The sequence below is a fragment of the Schistocerca nitens genome, chromosome 1, assembly GCF_023898315.1.
Source record: "Schistocerca nitens isolate TAMUIC-IGC-003100 chromosome 1, iqSchNite1.1, whole genome shotgun sequence".
Classification (NCBI taxonomy): Eukaryota; Metazoa; Arthropoda; class Insecta; order Orthoptera; family Acrididae; genus Schistocerca; species Schistocerca nitens.
The window spans coordinates 834,050,263-834,073,262 of NC_064614.1; the positions used below are offsets into that span (position 1 = coordinate 834,050,263).

A 23,000-nucleotide genomic window follows, 5' to 3' on the forward strand; every position below is an offset into this window, starting at 1 on the left:
ACATTTAGCCACACGAAAAAGCAGAATGTCGTTGCCTAGTGGTGAAAACGCTGTTAATAGGAATAGTACCCAAGACTGGTGTGGCTTCTCGATTTGATTACGTCTATTTTGTCACTATCAGCTAGATAAAAGGAGATAGGCCTTTCTAATATTGCAGCAATTGTAACACACGCCAAATAAGCGAGACTGTTTCGGCACAAATGGTCATTTTTATGTAACTTATTCACATAAATAACACGACAAAACATAATTCGCAAAATACCAATATCAAACGCCTATTAGGGCTACTACAAGCAGAAAGTTTTATGTTAGGAAATAGTTTCAAATTTCATTCACACTCTACAGTTTCTCAAGCATGAGATCGAAAAGTAGTAATACGAAATTTTTATATAAATTTGGAATCGTGTTATTCTTCCATATAATTTGTGTGATGTCCGCGTTTCTTCTCCTTCCTCGTTCTAACAAACAATCTTTGTCATCACTAATTCTGTAACTATTCCTGGCACTGTCAAAACGTATTCTCCGGTTAACTTCACTAAACCCGCCAGAAGCAGGTTGAGTTATCCCGCGTATATTCTCCGGTTAGGCGTTATTACGTGTTCATACTACGCTTCTTCCGCGCTGTTCCTACGGTAGAACTTAAAGCGCCTGCTAACCGGAGACTGTACAACTGGTAGTGTAGCAACGTGGCAAAAATTTTCTGTCAAAATTTCATTTTCTTGGACACACCAAGAAGGTAATATGTAATATTTCTTACACGTTATTCCTGTTAGTCGTTTATTTCCACTGTGGTAACTATAACAACCATGATCATTCGCCCACCCAGTGAACTACATAAACAAACAGCAATTAGCATTCACCCGTTCGGGTTTATACGGCTCAGCTCCTATGGCCCCCGTCCCTTTTGTCCGCGGGCAAGCTCTTTATTTCTAGATGCGAAGGGGATTCCCCTAGAAGAGAAATCACGTACACTATGCACGCATCCAAAAATCATCTTAGGATTCGTTCAGAAATCAACATAGAATGTGTTCAAAATGATCATAAACCAACTGGGATGCGTGACGATAGCATATGAATAATCGATAGAGCAATGTGCGCTGCATGATACGCGCTTTCTAAAACAAGGCTTTTTTTTTTCTTCAAGAAAATGAATTTGGCACTCCCTGATATTGCCGTCCGGCGCCAGAAATTGTTGCCTAGAGCCCGAGACATCCATAGAACGTATAAATTTCAGAAATGAAAATAACAAACTCCCAAATACTGAAAAATACCTGTTATTCAAAACTGGAATGCCGGTATGGGTTTCAACCGGTCGGTTGGAAAACACGACAGCCATAACCTAGCCTCAATCCCGTGCGTGTCGAGGTCGGAGCAACCTGCCGTGCAGCTGCGGGGCTTTCTGAGAGCAGTCGTGTGCGGCGCTGTGCTGTTAACCCGTGCCACCTGTTTGGCTTGGCAGGGGCGGGCGGCGCGCCTTGGTGGGAGGTCGGTGGGCCCCTGCCGCTCTAGCCCGCCGCCGCCAGTCGGCCGCAGCCTGCCCCATGGCGCACTCGCTGCTACCTGTCCTGCTGCTGCTGCCGCTGCTGGCCGCCGCACGTAAGTACTGCGGCAGGTGCTGCTGCCGCTGCCCGCAAGCATCTCGCTCGTGTAACGTAGCTGCGCTTTTGTCTCCTTTGTGTGTGTGTGTGTGTGTGTGTGTGTGTGTGTGTTCAAGATGAATGTTCACCGCTGAACATGCCAGCGTTGTTTCGAAGCGTAGTGAAACTAACGAACGTGTACCTCAAGTCCAGCAGTGTTACGGATACAGGATTTCACTCTCCGTCTTATGTGCAACTGTTAAGAAGCTTGGTAACTTACGTAAACGATATCGATGATTTCGACAGCAGTTTGTATGTTACGTCATACGATGCGTTTGTGACAGCCGCGGTAAACAAATACTTCTACCTCAACTTTCACTATCATCGAAACACTTTGGTCTGGGATAGTCCGTCTTGTAAATAATGCAGTAAATTTGCTTGAAGCAGACATTTTTTCAGTTTCGGCCTCGTGTCACCGAGTAACGACAACAGCTTGTGTTGTGTAACTAGTAGCAATCATCGTGCAACGCTTTTCGCGTCTTTAATAACTCATTTTTAGGTATGTGCCTTATTTTTTAATTTTTTCTTGTCACAGTTTTATTCTATCTTAAGTTTTTACTGGACTACGGTACTGTTTGGATGACGAAACCGTACGTGAGCAGAAACAATCTCGCCCGTTCGTTGTCATTTCATTGTCAGCTGTATACTTATTAAATTTCAAATGAAGTGCCATAGTCACTGCGATAGATTTTACTTGATGCATATATCGTAAACAACACACCAAACATCACTGAAACACCTAAATATAAGATAGTCACGTATCATAATAATATGATGCTCCATCCAATCTCGAAACAGTCTGTATGAGGATCTCTCATTGAACTGTGAGTGGCCAAGGTGTTCATTTTGTCGTTTAAGATAATTTTCTTACATACTAACGCTAATTGTCCACAACACTTCAGCTGATCAAACTTGTTGATTTGGAATCGGACTCGGGATGACTGCAACACTGTGCCATGTTGTGCCTTGGAAACAAAGAATGACACCATCCGCGTGTTTGGGATAAATAAGAATGAAATACTAAGTATCGCTGTTATTCTCCCACTGTGCTGAGAATATAAAATGAAACACGCCTCCAGTATTTCCAAATAGTGGCCTTCTCCTCACCTCGATTGTTTGCTTTATCTGGTTACAGTATCGCTACAGCATATGGGTATAGCTGTTGGTCCATGGAAACAGCACCTCCTTTCCGAACAATGACACTGTTTATACAGTAGTGCACATAAGTAGGGAAACTGCACTTGAATCAGTCTTTTAGAGGAGTGAAGAGTGCGTAGTTTATCGGAATTTCACGGGTGGTTAGCACACTGGACTCTCATTCGGAAGGACGACGGTTCAAACTCGTGCCCGCCATCCTCATTTAGATTTTTCTTGATTTCCCAAAATCGCTTTAGGAAAATTGCTGCTGTCCTCTTCCGCAGTACTAGGAGAGATTCACGAAAAATTGAAGGTATCTTAAGCGAGCACGGAGAAAACTCGCTATAGCGTCCACCGGCACGCCAGACCCGAGAGGATACGAAGAAGTAAGCCCAAAGGCAGGCGAACCGGAGAAACTTGCACTACTGATGTCCTCGGCGAGCTGCGACCAGATAAATAAAAAGAGTGCAGCTGGCGTCCTGGCGCCGCCTCACAAACACACTCAGTTGGTCGGCAGCTGCATTACTTTCCTGAATTTGTAGGGTAAAGCTAAACAGTACGAGTAAAAGGAAACTCGTATAGCAGTCATGATTTCTTATCGAACGTTTTTCCTGCTTGATCTGCATGATTCCTGTAGAGCCCGCCGACGTCGGTGTGTTATACGGGAACGTCTTTGGTGTTTTATCTACGTAATTCGCAATACATTGTACTGGCGGAGGCTACTTAACGTCATTCCTTTCCTATTGGGTTTGCAAATTGAGGGAGGGAAAAACCATTGCCTGTGTGCCGCTGTACATGCTCTAATTTCCCCTATTATCTCCTTGCGGTCCTCATGATAGATAAACGTTAGAGGTATTAAAGCGTTCTGCAGCCTGTCAGAAACGCAGGTTCTTAGACTTCAACAGCTTTTCACGAAAAGATAGTCCTCTTCCCTCCGAATTCCAAGGATTCCCGTAAAGAACTCGTATACAAGCATAATTGATTCCCGTAAAGAACTCATATACAAGCATAACTGAAAAGTGATTGCAAAAATTATTACTTTAAAACAAAAAGTAGGAGCATACGGGTAAGTAAATTTTAAATACTGTTTCATGAGATTCGAACCAAAGTGGTGAACATGGCCAAACAAATTTGCAAAGTTCCAAAAATCTGTCGTCTTAAGTAAGTAAAATACTGTAGTCCGGTCAAAAATTGTTAATTGAAAAAGCTGTAGAGCATAAAAAGATATGTCGATTGCTTTTTTATAAGTATCGATTGCTTTTTTATAAGTATCGATTGCTTTTTTACATTTCGAGATACGCCGGAAAAATGCTTAAAAGTTGGGTTCTCTTTAACTCGTAAACATTCGCGTCCCCTTGCCCGTATTTACTGTAAGAGTAACCCAAAGTAAAGAAATTGAGTACTTGTACGAAAAATTGAGAACTATTCATTATTTTGCGAGGTACAACACTCCTTAAAAAAAGTGCTCTCAACAATTGGCTAGATCTTCTCAATGGATAGCCCTACAGCAGCGGTTTTAGGTTTATTTTCTTCACAAAGTGTTTTGCTACCATCCTATTAAACAGTTTTTACGATTTAATTGTAAGGATCAAAAAATTACTTCGGAAAACTTGCTCTTTCATTGGCCGTGATTTTTTTTAAATGTAGTAGATGCAATTAACGTTTCACACCGATGCGCATAATAGAGGTCACTACTGAAACCTTATATTTCTAGTAACATTTTTCGATTGGATCTATAGCTTTTTACTTATTTAAGAAAAACCGTTTTGTGCAACTTTGAGGACTTTTTTTGGCACATTCACTGTCTTCGATTGGGCTTCATGAAAAAGAAACACTATCAAAAATTCAGTTTCTTACACTCTAATTTTTTTTCAGGTAATAATTTTTGCAAATTTAGCATTAGGCCACCACAGAATGCTTGGACTACCACAGAATTTTTCCACAGCGCTCTCGTAATGATCGAGCTGACCGATAACAAATCTAGCAGCACTTCTTTGAATTGTTTCCAGGACATAAAACGAATTATACTCAGAGATGCGATTGACTATTTAACGGTAATTTTTTACATGCAGTATGATAAATTTTTCTCCAGCACCGTAACATCGATCACTTCGCCGGTGATTGCTCGCAGTTACCTTTTATTTGTCGAAGGGAGTTTTTGTCGTTCTCTTCGAAATGTGGAGCAGATCTAGAGTGTGACAGAGTTGTCCCTGGAATGTAGGTTGTGGGATAGACTGAACTTTAGCGTAGGTTAGACTGTAAAGTGACGGTTGGCTTTGGAACGGCGAAACCAACGAATATGAATGCGAAATAAAGGGTATGGTAACAGACTGGTGCAGCCTGATATCTACGTTCGCGCCATATTTAACGTACTTCTAGTTATAAAAACTGAAACTGCATAATAACGTCATAGTGCGTATATTAGACAATGGAGCAGTCTGCGAGGAACACTTTGCATATATCGTACATAAGTTACGAAAAATGGAAGGGAAGAGGGGAGTCCATTACCCAGTTTTTACCCAAAACTGATGTTCTCTAAAAATCGTGCAAAAAAAAAAGAGGGTAAATGAGACGACGGCCCTGAAAAATGGCACGAATGACAATATTTCCCGGGAAGAGTCAGTCAGTACCAGGCGATAGACGTAGGTAGCATTTTCAAGATTTTCGTTTCCACGTTAGCCGCACGCAGCGTGCAGAGTCTCGAACGACGGCAGCTGAGGTTTGCTTGTGTCAGTGCTAATGTGTGTTTGTAAAAGCGCTGTGCTCGAGGGCCCGCGATCACAGGAAGTGTTTGCCGCCAGAGCGAAGGTGGGGGGAGGGGGGTCAAGGACAGCAGCCGTAAACACTGCCGGCTCTGCGTGGATTGACGACTGTCTGTCCTGTCCCTCGCCCATCCCCCCCCCCCCCCCGCCCCCGCTCCCTTCCTCCATTCTGAGCACGGGCTGTACACAACAAGCAAATTATAACAACCATTATCATCAGCCTCTACAATCCACTGCCATTTTATTTTCGTTGCATCTATTTCTTTCTCCAAAGCATTATTGCATACGCTTCAACGTTGGAAACGACCTGCATTTACATACATGTTCCGCAATCGGCTGTACATGGCAGTGTGCTTCGTACCATTATCACTCACACCCTTTCATGCCCCGTCTGCATACCGCGGGGTCCTTCGAAAGGGCACGGCCGATTTCCTTCCCCATCCTTCCCTCACCCGAGCTTGCGCTCCGTCTCTAATGACCTCGTTGTCGACGGGACGTTAAACACTAATATCCTCCTCCTGCATACCGCGGGATGGAGTGACGTAATAACGGTCTCATCTGATTTTTAAGTTGGTAAATTTCTGCGAAGTACCGGAAAATTTTGTTAAACGGTAGGGCTGTTGGCAAGAGTGATTCCCACAACAAGTTTCTTCAAACATCTAATAGACATCTATACTCCGTAAGCCAACGTATGGTGTATGCCGGAGAGCATTTTGTGTGTCGCTGCCACTTCCTGCCTGTGCAGTTCCAATCGCCAATGATGCGTGGGAAGAACTGTCGTTAATAAGTCTCCGCCTGAGCTGGAATCTCTCTTATTTTACGAAATAGCAATGTCTGTGTTATTAAGAAGTAGGAACGTTGCATCGTACTTAATGACACACACTGTATTTCGTATTTGTTCGCAAGCACCAGGTCCTCGACTCTCAATAAATATGCCCTTCCTGGATGGGAATACACGTAACGTACGAGTGCAGGTCGTGATACATGGACGACGACTTACGGAAGTTTGTGTCTGGCCGCGATTCTTGCTCGGATGGCCGAAGTGGTTAAGGCGACTGCTCACGTAAAGCGGGAAATCCGGGTTGGAGTGCTGCCCCACCACAAATTTTCATTGTCTTACTTCCAACATGCAGCCGAAGGTGGTTCATACTCGCAACTGCGAATACGTTTCCTGTATCTCTTATGTTGCCTCCACGGTCTTTCCGCGAATTTACAGGAGAAAGCAATACACTGATCAGCCAAAACATGATGAACACCGACCTGCTGTAAACCCGTCCAGGGGAGGAATGACTTAGTCACACACGCACGGTGCATGTAGTACCAGTGAGCGTGCTGTCCATTTGTAGAATGGGAAAGGCGCGCGAACTATCAGAGTTTGACCGGAGGCAGGTTGTGATGGCCAGGAAGCTCGGCACAAGCATTGCGGAACCTGCTCGACCTGGGTGTTCGAGGTGTGCTGCGGTCAGTGTCTTCAACACGTGGCGAAACCAAGGTGAAAGGACGTCCAGACGTCGTGGGGTTGGGCGACCAGCCCCCATTACAAATGCCGGACTTGGTAGGCTCCGTAGAAGTAAAACAGGAAAGGCGGCGAGTTGTGGTGGAACTAACATCACACTTTAATGCTAGGCAGAGCAAAAGTGTGTCTGAACATGCAGTGCACCGAATACTCCTAGCGATGTGCCTCCGTAGCCGACGATGCATGCATGTGCTAATGTTAACACAACGACATCGGCAATTACGACTGAAATAGGCATGTGACCGTCGGCACTGGACGTTGGCGCAGTGGCAGAGCGTTGCATGGTCTGATGAATCCCGGTACCTTCTTCATCATGTTGATGGGAGGGCGCGAAATCTGTCGTCTTCCAGGAGAACAGCTCCTTGACACGTACACTGCGCGACGGAGACAAGCTGGTGGCAATTAGCTTATGCTCTTGGGAACATTCACTTGGGAATACATGGGTCCAGTAGAGCTCGTGCAAGGCAAGGAGTACCATACAACGGTTGCAGACCCCGTACACACCTTCATGACGATCACGTTTCCTGACGGCAGCGGCATTTTCAACACGATAATGCCCCATGTCATAAGGACAAGAGTGAAGAGTGTGGTGGAGTGGTTCGATGACCGCAGTAGCGAGTTGCGGTTGATGTTCTGCCCCCCCCCCCCCCCCCCAACCCGTAAGATCTGAACGCGATCGAACACATCTGGGATGAGACTGAACATGGCGACAGAGATCATCGCCCCCCTCCTCGGAATTTACGGGAATCAAGTGACTTGTGTGTGCAGATGTGGTGCCAACTCCCTCCAGCGACCTACCAAGGCCTCATTGCTTCCGTGCCACGACGCGTCGCCGCTGTTATTCATGTCAGAGGTGGACATTCCGGTGGTTAGATAGGTAGTCATAATGTACTGGCTAATCAATAAGTTTTATCTTTAAGGTACTCACGAAATTTTTGCAATATACCACATTGTGATGCTCAACATCTCTGTTGTAGCGTATGCCTTTGGCGTTGGATGAGCGTCTTACTAAACGAGCTCGTGACAAAACGTGCTGCTCTTCTTCGAATCTTCTCTGTTTCCTCTACCAGTCCTACTCTGTAATGGTACCAGACTGAAGATCGACACTCAGGTGTCTGTCGAACGAGTGCTTTGCTTGGTATCTTCTTCGTGGGAGGATCACATTTCCTGAGGATTCTTCAACTGAGTCTGTCTGGCACCTGCTATTCCTGCGATTAGTTATACATGGTACTGCCACTTCCGGTCGCTTACCCGCCGATATTTATTGGATGTGACTGCTTCCAGTAATTGTCAAGTAAGTCAAAGTAATAGTTTAGCGAAGGTAGAAGTGCACCAAAAATGGTGCAAATGCTTTCGTCGTCAGAAAAAGTAGTGACGACTATCTGTGGCATCACAGACTACCATCGATATTGGAAAAGGGTAAGACAATAGCTGCCTCTGTTTTCTAGTGTTATTGAGGAAATTTGTGTAGTGTGCGTAAGCAGAACAACAACGGGCACTAAGCACATTTGCGCCATCGCTGTTTACCTGTCCATCAAATTCGGCTTTTTTTGAATATTCAGTTCCATAACAAAAAAACAGTAAAAGAAGAAATTTTTGTTATGTTAAGAGTTTGTCTGAGGTGTAAAAGTTTTACGGAGAACCGGAAAAATTAATTTCCAGAGGGAATAAAATTGGCATCTCACTGCACCAAAGGTATTGAGCTAACTGGAGAGCGAAGACTGTCAATAACTTTTTGGCACGAAAAGTTATTTTCTATTTTTTGTGAAAATTGACGAATCGTTACAGAAAGTGTATCATTGAATCAGTAACATGTTTCGAAGTCCAAGCTACTGCTCGTCGAAATAATCCAGAAGATCTTCGCAAGAATGTCTTTCTCCGAACGGTTCCATTTAAGTTCCTCGATTATCTCTGTACCACGAGGCGCACAGGTTTTTGCTTTTTGTTTTTTCTGGAACAGATTTGTTTTTAACTTTTGACTGCTCCGTTTTTCATTTTCAGACTATCATTGTTGTTTTATACGTGCTGAGAACTAACCAGCAGCTGCAGTTAATGGGGCTGCCCTTCCAAATAAAGGAAGAGTCTTACTGATGTTTCTTATTTTCCTATTTCATAACTGCGTCTCTCAGTGGTGATAATATTAAAATACTCATCATATTTAGTCTGATTTTTCACGTGCTGCTCCAATCATTCTGTTCTGTGTAAATATGGAGACGCGTAGGAAGGTACAAATTTAAAATCTCGGGCTCAGGCTGACAATGCTTGTGGAAACTAACTCATTACTCATTTAGCGAATCAGAACAGGTATATAGGGTGGGTGGATGGATACTTGAACCATGCATCTCCTGCTTAGAACATACCCCGGTTTTTTAATGACAAGCCTGGAATTCATAACTGAATTTATACAAGTGAAACACCGTATCAAGATCTGTAATTAACGGTGTATCCAGTTTGAAAGCGCAGCATGTCATGGACACCGGACGGCTTGTGCATGGTTTAAAGTTCTAACCCGTGTTGAGAAAGCGCTCTCGCTTTGAAATGTGATGGCAACGAAAGAAAGGGGGGGGGAGGGGAGGGAGGGAGGAGGAGGAGGAGGAGGAGGAGGAGGAGGAGGAGGAAAGGAACGGCACTGCTTGTATCCAGTGCCAACTGTTGCTGTTGAACGGAAGGTGACTGAGACACATCTAAGATGTAATGAGACACGTGAACGAGATACGTTTGGTGTGTGTGTGTGTGTGTGTGTGTGTGTGTGTGTGTGTGGCAGAGCCGCTGCAAGTTATTACAATAGTTCTATTACTCATCAGGCGTGACAGAGCTGCCCAGCAATTTTATTTCCAATGTCACGGACAGCCGGCCGCTGTGACCGAGCGGTTCTAGGCGCTTCAGTCTGGAACCGCGCTGCTGCTACGGTCGCAGGTTCGAATCGTGCCTCTGGCACGGATGTGTGTGATGTCCTAGGGTTAGTTAGGTTTAAGAAGTTCTAGGTCTATGAGACTGATGACCTCAGATGTTAAGTCCCACAGTGCTTAGAGCCATTTGTTTTTTTGTGCGGACACAATTGGTCAGCAGACACTTGTTCTTTAGGTTGACTGAACCTGCCGATACCAAACATCGGCTTTGGCTCGTGATGCATTGTTGCTGTCGTTGTCCATATGACATCGTACGTACATAAGCAGAGTACAGTGCTTGATTTGTTACGGTACGCGCCGGTATTCCATACCGATACCTCTGACGAAAGAAACAACAGAACCGCAGATTTTTAGTGGGGTACGATAGAACTTACTTTTTAGCAGCATAAATGTTGTATTTGCAATTTTAAAATGCACAGAAAAGTGTTAAAATAACGTTTCATGAAGTTCCTGAAGGTCACAGTACTGTATGTGATGTTACGAGAATAACTAAAATTCTTGCTATGGTACGTATTCTACTCTTATAGGAATTAGACGGGTTTTCACGCCATTCTGATAATTTCATGCGCCATGCAGACGATAAATTCAATATTTACGTAATTTCATAAGACATTGCAGGCTGGGGTATCTTCTAGACAATTTTCTGCGTAAATAGAATTCTCGTTTTATTCGCAACTATTAGCACATTTCCATTTTAAACAGTTACCTTAACTGTAAATTTTTTTGTATATAGGTACCTGTACGAAGTAGTATCATTCAGACGGGAAAGCGAAGAAGGACGCAACGCGCGTTAGTGACCATTAGCTATACGGGCAGGTAGCACAGGTGTAGGACAATAAGCTGCGGTTGTGGCAGGCGCAGCTGCGAACTTAGAGCACTGTGCAGTACACGCGTTATTAACTATGGCTGCTGGACGGCAGGGTACATACACAGTGACTCGAAACTACGGACTGTAGGCCCCTCAGCACAAGGTATGCGGAGAGTCGATGGAAACAAAATTTTAAGGTTCTATCTATTTTTTAAACATGTTAGGGAAAATACAATCGGTACTACATTCAGCAGACTGATAGAGTGTACAAAACTATTCGGCGCGAACAAATCTCAGTTCGGGTTCAGAAAGTTAAAGTAATAGATCGCCGAATCTGACCAAACCTAGACGGGGTATCCTGGCCAATAATGCCATAAACCATTTTATTTCATTTCATATCTGAATCAGGCCCGAAAACTGATAAAAATTGCTGACGAAAAGTACTCGAATGGGGGTAACAATAGACCAATCGGAACATTTTGTAGCCCTAGGAAAATTGTTTCGTGTTCCAAAATGAGGCAGATAGGATCCATACACGTGTATATTTGAAACTATGGTAGACAAAGGAAGACAAATAGATTTGTCATAGGAGCAGTATAAAGCTACAGAGTGCTTATAATTAAACTTTCGCTACTTGAGAGGTTCGCCCGATGATCGTAGGACAATTTGTGGAAATATTTGTAAAGACATGCGGAAAAGACATAACGAATAAACCATTGAAAGAAACACATTTTAATTTCAACATGGGGGGGGGGGGGGGACGTTTGTAATTGTGTAATGTGTTTACGTTCCATGTTACAAACGATGCTCAATGTGGCGATTATCTGCGTGCACGACAACCTAGAACCACATTCGTGATAACTGTTCACAATTGTTCGCAGCACTTTCAGAAACGAAGACCATGAAATGTTCAGTTGCCGTGACACAACTCGTACACATTGCGTCCAGCATTCTCAGCCATAGCAACTAATTTGTTCAAACTTGTGGCGCAGTGGGTCAAAGTCAAGAGTTATTGGCTTGGAAACACTACTACAGAAAGTAGGGACACTACCCCACACAACAGGATGCATCGCATGTATATTTGGGATGATATGGTAGCGATTAGCGTGATGATCAGAGAGAACTTATGGTTACGGAATTCGAATATAAGAAAAAAACTAGTAATGTAATTAACTGACATGCGCCACAACAAATTAGTTACTGCAAATTGACGAAATTCTAAATTGTATGCAAACGAGTTCTACCTCATGAACCAAAACTACAACAGTTGGCCAGAGAAGTTTCATTCACTTCTAGACGAATTTTGACTGTGCCACAAAACTACGTACACTTGCTTAGTAAGTTAGCTGCCAGAGCGTTGGCATGCAGCCCAAGATTAGTTAAACGTAAACAAGCCGTGTGGATAATGCATGCAATTGTATTACTGAAATTTACGGATGCATACAGGATCCCTTCTGTGAAAACTGTTTTCGTAACGTTAGGAACGCGCCACGCACATCTTTACAAAGAAGGAAGTGTAATGTTGGTTACGAAGAGGACACTAGCTATTAGGCCGGCTGAGGTGATGGCATAGCAGAAAATGTGTTCGAGTTCTTCTACTGTGCGCGAGGTACGGGGGGGGGGGAGATCATATGAATCAGTATCCAAGTATCAACGAAGTAACTACGAATGTCTACGCGATGGAGATGGATACATTTTCAAAGGAAGAAAGAGAAGAGGGCGGAAACACAATAGACAATCAAATGTTCTTATTTACGTGATAAAGGAGAGCTGCAGAATATCTAAAAACTTTTGTTCGCCAGAAGACATATAATGGAATCACAACAGTCGAACGTAAAGGTGCCAGCGTAAATATATATGTTGATCTTAAAATGGGGGGTTGATAGGTGTTTCGGGAATGCTGAGAGTTTTAATTGCTGTGATCTCAGATAGTTTCCGCCGCCACAAGTTGCAATACAGGAGAGGAGGAACGCAAGAAAGCGGAACGTTCGCCGTGGTGCTTCCTAGCGTCGAGAAGGCAACTTCGCTGCCGGAGGCTGCACAAGTGGAGCTGAGAGAACGTGAAATAAGTGTAGGGCGATAGATAAGGAAAGACGTTTTAGAGAATGTCAGTTTCCCATTTCGGATTAATCAAGGTTCCCCTCATGAACCATGGACCTTGCCGTTGGTGGGGAGGCTTGCGTGCCTCAATGATACAGATGGCCGTACCGTAGGTGCAACCACAACGGAGGGGTATCTGTTGAGAGGCCAGACAAACGTGTGGTTCCTGAAGAGGGGCAGCAGCCTTTTCAGTAGTTCCAGGGGCAACAGTCTGGATGATTGACTGATCTGGCCTTACAACACTAACCAAAACGGCCTTGCTATGCTGGTACTGCGAATGGCTGAAAGCAAGGAGAAACTACAGCCGTAATTTTTCCCGAGGGCATGCAGCTTTACTGTATGGATAAATGATGATGGCGTCCTCTTGGGTACAATATTCCGGAGGTGAAATAGTCCCCCATTCGGATCTCTGGGCGGGGACTACTTAGGGGGACGTCGTTATCAGGAGAAAGAAAATTGGCGTTCTACGGATCGGAGCGTGGAATGTCAGATTTCTTAATCGGGCAGGTAGCTTAGAAAATTTAAAAAGGGAAATGGATAGGTTAAAGTTAGATATAGTGGGAATTAGTGAAGTTCGGTGGCAGGAGGAACAAGACTTCTGGTCAGGTGAATACAGGGTTATAAATACAAAATCAAATAGGGGTAATGCAGGAGTAGGTTTAATAATGAATAAAAAAATAGGAGTGCGGATAAGCTACTACAAACAGCATAGTGAACGTATTATAGTGGCCAAGATAGACACGAAGCCCTTGCCTACTACAGTAGTACAAGTTTATATGCCAACTAGTTCTGCAGATGACGAAGAAATTGAAGAAATGTATGATGAGATAAAAGAAATTATTGAGGTAGTGAAGGGAGACGAAAATTTAATAGTCATGGGTGACTGGAATTCGACAGTAGGAAAAGGGAGAGAAGGAAACATAGGTGAATATGGATTGGGGCTAAGAAATGAAAGAGGAAGCCGTCTGGTAGAATTTTGCACAGAGCATAACTTAATCATAGCTAACATCTGGTTCAAGAATCATAAAAGAAGGCTGTATACATGGAAGAATCCTGGAGATACTAAAAGGTATCAGATAGATTATATAATGGTAAGACAGAGATTTAGGAACCAGGTTTTAAATTGTAGGACATTTCCAGGGGCAGATGTGGACTCTGACCACAATCTATTGGTTATGAACTGTAGATTAAAACTGAAGAAACTGCAAAAAGGTGGGAATTTAAGGAGATGGGACCTGGATAAACTGACTAAACCAGAGGTTGTACAGAGTTTCAGAGACAGCATAAGGGAACAATTGACAGGAATGGGGGAAAGAAATACAGTAGAAGAAGAATGGGTAGCTCTGAGGGATGAAGTAGTGAATGCAGCAGAGGATCAAGTAGGTAAAAAGACAAGGGCTAATAGAAATCCTTGGGTAACAGAAGAAATATTGAATTTAATTGATGAAAGGAGAAAATATAAAAATGCAGTAAATGAAGGACGGAAAAAGGAATACAAACGTCTCAAAAATGAGATCGACAGGAAGTGCAAAATGGCTAAGCAGGCATGGCTAGAGGACAAATGTAAGGATGTAGAGGCTTATCTCACTAGGGGTAAGACAGATACAGCCTACAGGAAAATTAAAGAGACCTTTGGAGAAAAGAGAACCACTTGTATGAATATCAAGAGCTCAGATGGAAACCCAGTTCTAAGCAAAGAGGGGAAAACAGAAAGGTGGAAGGAGTATATAGAGGGTCTATACAAGGGCGACGTACTTGAGGACAATATTATGGGAGTGGAAGAGGATGTAGATGAAGATGAAATAGGAGATACGATATTGCGTGAAGAGTTTGACAGAGCACTGAAAGACCTGAGTCGAAACAAGGCCCCGGGAGTAGACAACATTCCATTGGAACTACTGACGGCTTTGGGAGAGCCAGTCCTGACAAAACTGTACCATCTGGAGAGCAAGATGTATGAGACAGGCGAAATACCATCAGACTTCAACAAGAATATAATAATTCCAATCCCAAAGAAATCAGGTGTTGACAGATGTGAAAATTACCGAACTATCAGTTTAATAAGTCACAGCTGCAAAATACTAACGCGAATTATTTACAGACGAATGGAAAAACTGGTAGAAGCCGACCTCGGGGAAGATCAGTTTGGATTCCGTAGAAATGTTGGAACACGTGAGGCAATACTGACGTTACGACTTATCTTAGAAGAAAGATTAAGGAAAGGCAAACCTACGTTTCTAGCATTTGTAAACTTAGAGAAAGCTTTTGACAATGTTGACTGGAATATTCTCTTTCAAATTCTGAAGGTGGCATGTGTAAAATACAGGGAGCGAAAGGCTATTTACAATTTGTACAGAAAACAGATGGCAGTTATAAGAGTCGAGGGACATCAAAGGGAAGCAGTGGATGGGAAGGGAGTAAGACAGGGTTGTAGCCTGTCCCCGATGTTATTCAATCTGTATATTGCACAAGCAGTAAAGGAAACAAAAGAAAAATTCGGAGTAGGTATTAAAATCCATGGAGAAGAAATAAAAACTTTGAGGTTCGCCGATGACATTGTAATTCTGTCAGAGACAGCAAAGGACCTGGAAGAGCAGCTGATCGGAATGGACAGTGTCTTGAAGGGAGGATATAAGATGAACATCAACAAAAGCAAAACGAGGATAATGGAATGTAGTAGAATTAAGTCGGGTAATGCTGAGGGAATTAGATTAGGAAAAGAGACACTTAAAGTAGTAAAGGAGGTTTGCTATTTGGGGAGCAAAATAACTGATGATGGTGGAAGTAGAGAGGATATAAAATGTAGACTGGCAATGGCAAGGAAAGCGTTTCTGAAGAAGAGAAATTTGTTAACATCGAGTATAGATTTGTGTCAGGAAATCGTTTCTGAAAGTATTTGTATGGAGTGTAGCCATGAATGGAATTGAAACATGGACAATAAATAGTTTGGACAAGAAGAGAATAGAAGCTTTCGAAATGTGGTGCTACAGAAAAATGTTGAAGGTTAGGTGGGCAGATCACATAACTAATGACGAGGTATTGAATAGGATTGGGGAGAAGAGAAGTTTGTGGCACAACTTGAATAGAAGAAGGGAACGGTTGATAGGACATGTGCTGAGGCATCAAGGGCTCACAAATTTAGCATTGGAGGGCAGCGTGGAGGGTAAAAATCGTAGAGGGAGACCAAGAGATGAATACACTAAGCAGATTCAGAAGGATGTAGGTTACAGTACGTACTGGGAGATGAAGGAGCTTGCACTGGATAGATTAGCATGGAGAGCTGCATCAAACCAGTCTCAGGACTGAAGACAACAACAACAACAACAACAACAACAACAAGGTTTATAAGATTTGAGAAATACGAAACATTATCCTAGTACTGAAGATCGTAAAATATATGTGTACCTATTTTGACCGGCCGGCCGAAGTGGCTTCGCTGTTCTAGGCGCTACAGTCTGGAACCGAGCGACCGCTACGGTCGCAGGTTCGAATCCTACCTCGGGCATGGATGTGTGTGATGTCGTTAGGTTAGTTATGTTCAAGTATTTCTAAGTTCTACGCGACTGATGACCTCAGAAGTTAAGTCGCATAGTGCTCAGAGCCTATTTTGACCGAATATTTGATCGGAACTGAGCAGCTGTAAACTTAAAATATATTAAATAGTAGTACATCTCTTATTGTTACGTAGTACTCACTTCATTCTACGTTAAAAAAGACTTACATGCAGAAGGCATGCCTCGACATTAAACCAAAATAGCAAATAAAGTTATGACAGACCTTAGATGGTGGGTAGTTAAGTTAGTTTGTAAATACATTTAATAATTAATCTTGTCTTAGCAGTTAGGGAATTAGCTGAAAATTACCTACAGACGGGCTTTAATTAATCGTTTACTAGCCAGTGTAGATGTTAATCTACACTGTAGATTACACGGTATTTAACGTACCGGTACCTAACTTTATAGGAATGTGACGGTGTACTGCATAACTTCTGTTGTTAGTAGTGTTATTGTCATGCCTCGCCGTTACGCGCCAATACTGGTAAGGCAATGTAGGGTTTAAACACAAGCATCAGTAAATCTGTTATAAGAAACCAACAGCAATAGTGCTGCTGCTCATCGCAATTCTTCTGTCCACACCGGGGTTGAAGAACATGATTCGGAAGTTCGAATTAACTGGCGATTTGGGAATTGCTCTTGGGGTAGGCTGAAAGCCAATAGCGCCGAAAATTGTTGAACAAGTAACTGTTGCCATGGAGAATGCTGGGCGCAATGTGCTCTCTTCAAGCAGTGCACGAGCTGTGCCACGACAGCTGAATCTGGATCGTAAAACTGGTGCCCAAATACCAAACGTTACTTTCTCTGTGGAAATTGTTTCTTTCAATGGTTAATTCGTTATTTCTCTTCAGCGCGTCCTTACAAATGTTTCCGCAATGTTTCCTTGTCCTACAATCACTCCTTTGTCATGGGGGTCCTTTCTATTACAGAAAGTTTAATTATAACCACCATGTAATTTTTTAAAAAATTACGTCTATTTTAAATTAAAGTTACCCAATCTGTATTACTATTTAGGAGATGATTAGTAAATAAAAAATACTGTAATTGTGATGAAGCGGGTTCGATAGCTTCACTTGTCATGATGTTGAAGGAGGCGCATATACTCAAATAGATACTCATAGGAAGCACCTCTGACTTGGTGTCTGCTTTGATAAGGACACCAGTCAAAATATTCCTTACCCCCAGGAGGCATCATGGTGTAATACTAACGCCGTCTCTGACCTTCAGGTGTGCTATGTCCAGCTGAAGCCACTCATTGATGATCAGATCTCATTGAATTACCGCCGGCCGAAGTGGCCGTGCGGTTCTAGGCGCTGCAGTCTGGAACCGCGAGACCGCTACGGCCGCAGGTTCGAATCCTGCCTCGGGCATGGATGTGTGTGATGTCCTTAGGTTAGTTAGGTTTAACTAGTTCTAAGTTCTAGGGGACTAATGACCTCAGACGTTGAATCCCATAGTGCTCAGAGCCATTGAATTACCAAATTGTGGTGATGTCTATTACTACGTTTCACCCGCTGTTCCAAATGGTCGCAGAGACTTTCTATGGGATTAAGATCGGATGATTTAGCGAACCTGTCGCTGTGGAATAGGGTGGCTGCTCAGTTCAAGCAATTAGGAACACGTGCGTGCAGTTCAAATGGTTCTGAGCACTATGGGACTTAACATGTGTGGTCATCAGTCCCCTAGAACTTAGAACTACTTAAACCTAACTAACCTAAGGACATCACACACATCCATGCCCGAGGCAGGATTCGAACCTGCGAGCGTAGCAGTCGCGCGGTTCCGGACTGCGCGCCTAGAACCGCCCGACCACCGCGGCCGGCCGTGCAGTTCTTGAACGCTGCTGTTATCTTGAAAGATACGAATGTCAACAGGATTCTTACCATGATGTTTTAGCAGAAGATAGCACCGAGAATTTTGAAGCACACTCCCTGCTTCGCGTTCTCGGAAAATTGAATGGTGGGCCCAATTCATTGTACAAAAAACACCCCCCCTCCCCCAAAACATGAGCAATGGCCTTTCGCGAGGTACCCGGCCAGCTCAAAATGTCGAGTGCATGCAGTTTTCCTTCACCAAAAAATGGTTCAGATGTACCTGCATTCGCTGACAACAGCAATTCTTGTCGGGTTTGAAACCGGCTGTAGTTGGCAAGGCATGACTATTAGGATCTTTTTACGACTAAACCTGCATCCACGTGAAAATACATACTCCGCAAGCTGCCATATGCTGAGGGAGAAACGACTGTCTATATTCCTCCGTACGAGCCCCAATCTCTCTAATCTTATATTCGTGATCCTTACGCGCAATATACTTTGCCGGTAGTAGAATCGTTCTGCAGTCAGTCCCAAATACCTGTTCCTAAGACCTTCTCAATAGTGAACCTCGAAAACAACGTCGCCTTTCCGCCAGTGAGTCAGATTTTAGTTCCCGAAGCATCCCTGTAATACTTGCATCTTGTTCGAACCAACGGTAACCATTCTAGCAGCCCGGATCCCAAACACTCGAGCAGTACTCGACACTACGTGGCGCTATCGTCTTATATGCGACTCCTTTACAGATGAACCACACTTACCAATAATTCTCCCAGTAAACCATAGTCGACGATTGGCTTTGCCTACTACAGTCCTTATCTTATCCTCATTCCATTTAATATTACTTTGCAACGTTACGCCTAGATATTTAATCGACGTGCCTGTATCAAGCAGCATGCTACTATGCTTTACTTGAACATTATAGGTTGTTCTTCCTACTCATCCGCATTAATTTAAATTTTTATACAATTAGAACTAGATACTATTCATCATATCAACTAGAAATTTTGTGTAAGTCGTTCATTCACCTTGCACTCTGCTAAAGTCATGCAACGACGATACCTTCCAATACACAATATAAGGTGTATGGGAATCCTGAATAAAACCAACTTGCTTTCAGAAAAAATGTCTTGCATTACTTATTGAACGTCCCTCGTACATCGTCTACAGTGCTCCAAAGAAACCAGTGTGATGTTTAAAGGGATGGCATTTCTTCCTGGTGAGCTTAGTTATGTCACAAAGAAATGCTCTCAGGTCTGGTACTCGTGACTCGTTAATCCTATATATCGTCTTGGTGGCCACTGCAACGTGCGATACCTCTGTAAAGCGGCCTACAGACGATCTGATTCAGTCAGGTGGTTTGGTCAGGTCAGACGCATTGTCGGGCCGTGTGTGTGCGTAGCTGTGTCGGCTGACAATTCCTTGTCTGATAGTTATAAGGTGGCCAGCCCATCCGATCACCAGACTGCCTGACCACGTCAGAATGTCTGTAGCGCTGACGTATGATAACGCTCGTCAGGTGTGCTTTGGACTTAACCGCGAGAAGGTCGTGCGTACGTGCATCATAATGGTCGCTGTTGATATTAAGCGACAAGCCATTACGGAGTTCTTAGAACTCTAGAGGGACTTCAAATGTGTGTAGGGAAACTTCTAACAAGCGGTATTGCAACAAGGATGCCAGAAATCAGGCGCTACAAATGGTTGCAAGGATACAGAACAGTTGCTGGTATATGAAACATAGGTGAAGGAAACACGCTGCGTTACATGCAGAAGAAAACGTGCAATAGAAATCATAAGAAAACAGGAAGGGTTAATCGATATGGCACCTTCATTACTTTCAGCTGAAGAAAGAAAAAGAAAAAAAAACTGAGATATATGGGAGTGCTGTCGACCTACAGCTACGATAATATACGATATTTTTATGTAAAATTAGGGAAGCTCATTATACAGTCATCGATTGCGAATTTATGTGATACCATCCCGTGCCCTCACTATCGCCTTGGTCGTCGTCATTAGGCAAGCACAGATTCAATTGTACCAGCTGTACGCGTAGCTTTGCCGTTTCCCCTAATTACGCAATTCTGCTGCCCAACATGAAGTAGAACAACAAGAGTGCGAAAACCGCAAACTGTGCTTTCACTGTGAACGAGTTCTCTGTATTTGAGAACACTGGTACACAATAAAACGTCTATTACATCAAATAAATTATCAGTTCCAGAATGAGATTTTCACTCTGCAGCGGAGTGTGCGCTGATATGAAACTTCCTGGCAGATTAAAACTGTGTGCCCGACCGAGACTCGAACTCGGGACCTTCGCCTTCCGCGGGCAAGCGCTCTACCATCTGAGCTAACGAAGCACGACTCACGCCCGGTCTCACAGCTTTACTTCTGCCAGTATCTCGTCTCCTACGTTCCAAACTTTACAGAAGCTCTCCTGCGAAAAGTAAAGTTTGGAAGGTAGGAGACGAGATACTGGCAGAAGTAAAGCTGTGAGACCGGGCGTGCGTCGTGCTTCGGTAGCTCAGATGGTAGAGCACTTGCCCGCGAAAGGCAAAGGTCCCGAGTTCGAGTTTCGGTCGGGCACACAGTTTTAATCTGCCAGGAAGTTTCAAATTATCAGCTATTTACATTCTCAAAAATGTGGTTCCTCGGAATTTTGCATACTGAATCGCACATTTCAGGGATTAATTCTGAAAGTAACTGCAGTATTGTATGTAAGATCTGCATAGTCTCTTCCAGCAGCCGAAAATCTTAAAGGTGGCAACCGACTTTCTTGTGCATGACATAGTTCTGCATCGAATCCAATGGAGTCATCAAGCGCAGGAGTGCAATGAAACGGCCATAGTTCATTGTCAGATAATTTCGAAACTCGTCACTATACAGCGTCATATGACTAAAATATTTTCGTTTCAGTAACTATTTTTTGGTCCACATAGTTCGTTCTTACGCGAGGAGTTTCTAGCAGCACTACCAGAGCAAAGCCAACTTCGTTTTGTTTCGATAGAAAAAAATGGTTCGAATGGCCCTGAGCACTATGGGACTCGACTTCTGAGGCCATTAGTCCCCTAGAACTTCGAACTAGTTAAACCTAACTAACCTAAGGACATCACACACATCCATGCCCGAGGCAGGATTCGAACCTGCGGCCGTAGCGGTCTCGCGGTTCCAGACTGCAGCGCCTAGAACCGCACGGCCACTTCGGCCGGCTGTTTCGATAGAACAAGAGAGGCATTGCGCGCGCACAGAAGCCACGAGCCGACTACGCTACGTCAGGTCGTGTGGATGCTGCACCTGACCTCGCCCGATCTGCTGCCTGGCCGACAGGTCTGGTCGCCTGTAGCCGCCGTACGTGCCGCTTCAGCCGATTCCATTTCATTAGCATACAGAGTTTGTCTCGTTGACGCCGCGGCCATTTGAGAAGCAACGTTGATGCTGTTAGCAAGGGTATCGGCGTTCTCCTTGTTGCAGGAACAAACACATCATTTGGCTGACGCGATTTGCAATAGTCATGAGATGCCTAAATTCCAGCTGGTACAAGAGAATTGATTTCATTCATACCGCACCACTATTCCAGGGTGTTAGCCAACGTGCCACTTCGGTCTATTCAATATGCTACCAACCTCTAATTAATTGCTTCTTTGGTGTAACAAAAGAACAGTGCATATTCAACGTTGAACTCTTTTCCGCTTCTTGTCGGTACGCTTATAGGTAACTGCATACTTTATTGATTAAAACGAATGCATTCCAGGATTATCTGGAAAAAAAGTGTCAGTCATGACAGAGATATTATTTCCGATCAGTTTCACACAGTCTATGAAGAAACGAGTAGAAGGTCCAAACTACTTTAAATCGAGGTTAGTCAACGTTTTTACTAACAGCACAGATTTTCTCATACGCGAAATGGTTTAGAGGCTAGGAAAATGTCTTCCAATTCTCTTGCAGGTGGCATGAACGATGCTGGTACTGTTGAAATGGGAATTCAGAGAAACACGCCGTGAGCACACTTGTTCGGACTGACGTTAACTCGTTAATGGCGGCGCCGTGAAAATATGGTAAAGAGGAAATTCCTTGCAACTTACTGTTTCTGTGTGTGGGTATGTGGGTGCGTGAAGAGAGTAATCGTTACAGGAACTGAATTACCTCTACTCAGGCTGCCATTGGTTACGGATATGTCTTCTTCTGTCCGAAACATAGGCTATAAGAAAGATTCGCCTTTTTCTGTTGGTTTTAGGCCAGATACACGGGGTGTTCGCGAGCCTTTCTGTCAAAATTAATTGTCTAGTCCGCACCACGTTGATTACTTCCGTGCACCTCGCTTATCCTCACCTAGCCACAACCCAACAACGTAAACGTAGGATAAATCATTTTCCATGCCTGATTTTTAACTCCTCTCCCCCTTTCTTTTAGGTAAATCGCAAATGTATATTAACAGTGCACAGAGACGTTTAACAATACTATTAATACCATAATAATTGTGTAATACCGTCGAGAATAAGCTATTGTGAGTTAATCGTTTTTAAGAAAAACCTTTAACATAAAAAGTCTTACTAAGTCTGTAAACACAGAAACGATCACATGAGTTTAAAAATATGTGGGGCTTGTAGTGACACTTACACAATGTGTACAGCATTTAAACGCGGCAGAAGGATAAGCGAAGCACGACTGCAGACAAATATGTTTATGTTATAGCTTACAAAATAATTGAAATATGCGATATCAATGTATCAGGTTTGCCACAGGACAAGTGTCGCCAGATGTAGAGTGTG

At 43.5% G+C, this 23,000-nt stretch overlaps 1 protein-coding gene across 1 annotated transcript in view; it reads left to right on the forward strand.

Annotated features, from left to right (window-relative positions):
• Positions 1–1,467: 1,467 nt before the first annotated feature.
• The window catches only part of LOC126263014 (CLIP domain-containing serine protease HP8-like), a 107,688-nt gene continuing 86,155 nt past the window's right edge, over positions 1,468–23,000 (forward strand). The window contains exon 1 of the mRNA XM_049959982.1: positions 1,468–1,596. Within this exon, the coding sequence (XP_049815939.1) occupies positions 1,542–1,596 (55 nt within the window). The 5' untranslated portion in view covers positions 1,468–1,541. The remainder of the gene's footprint in view (positions 1,597–23,000) is intronic.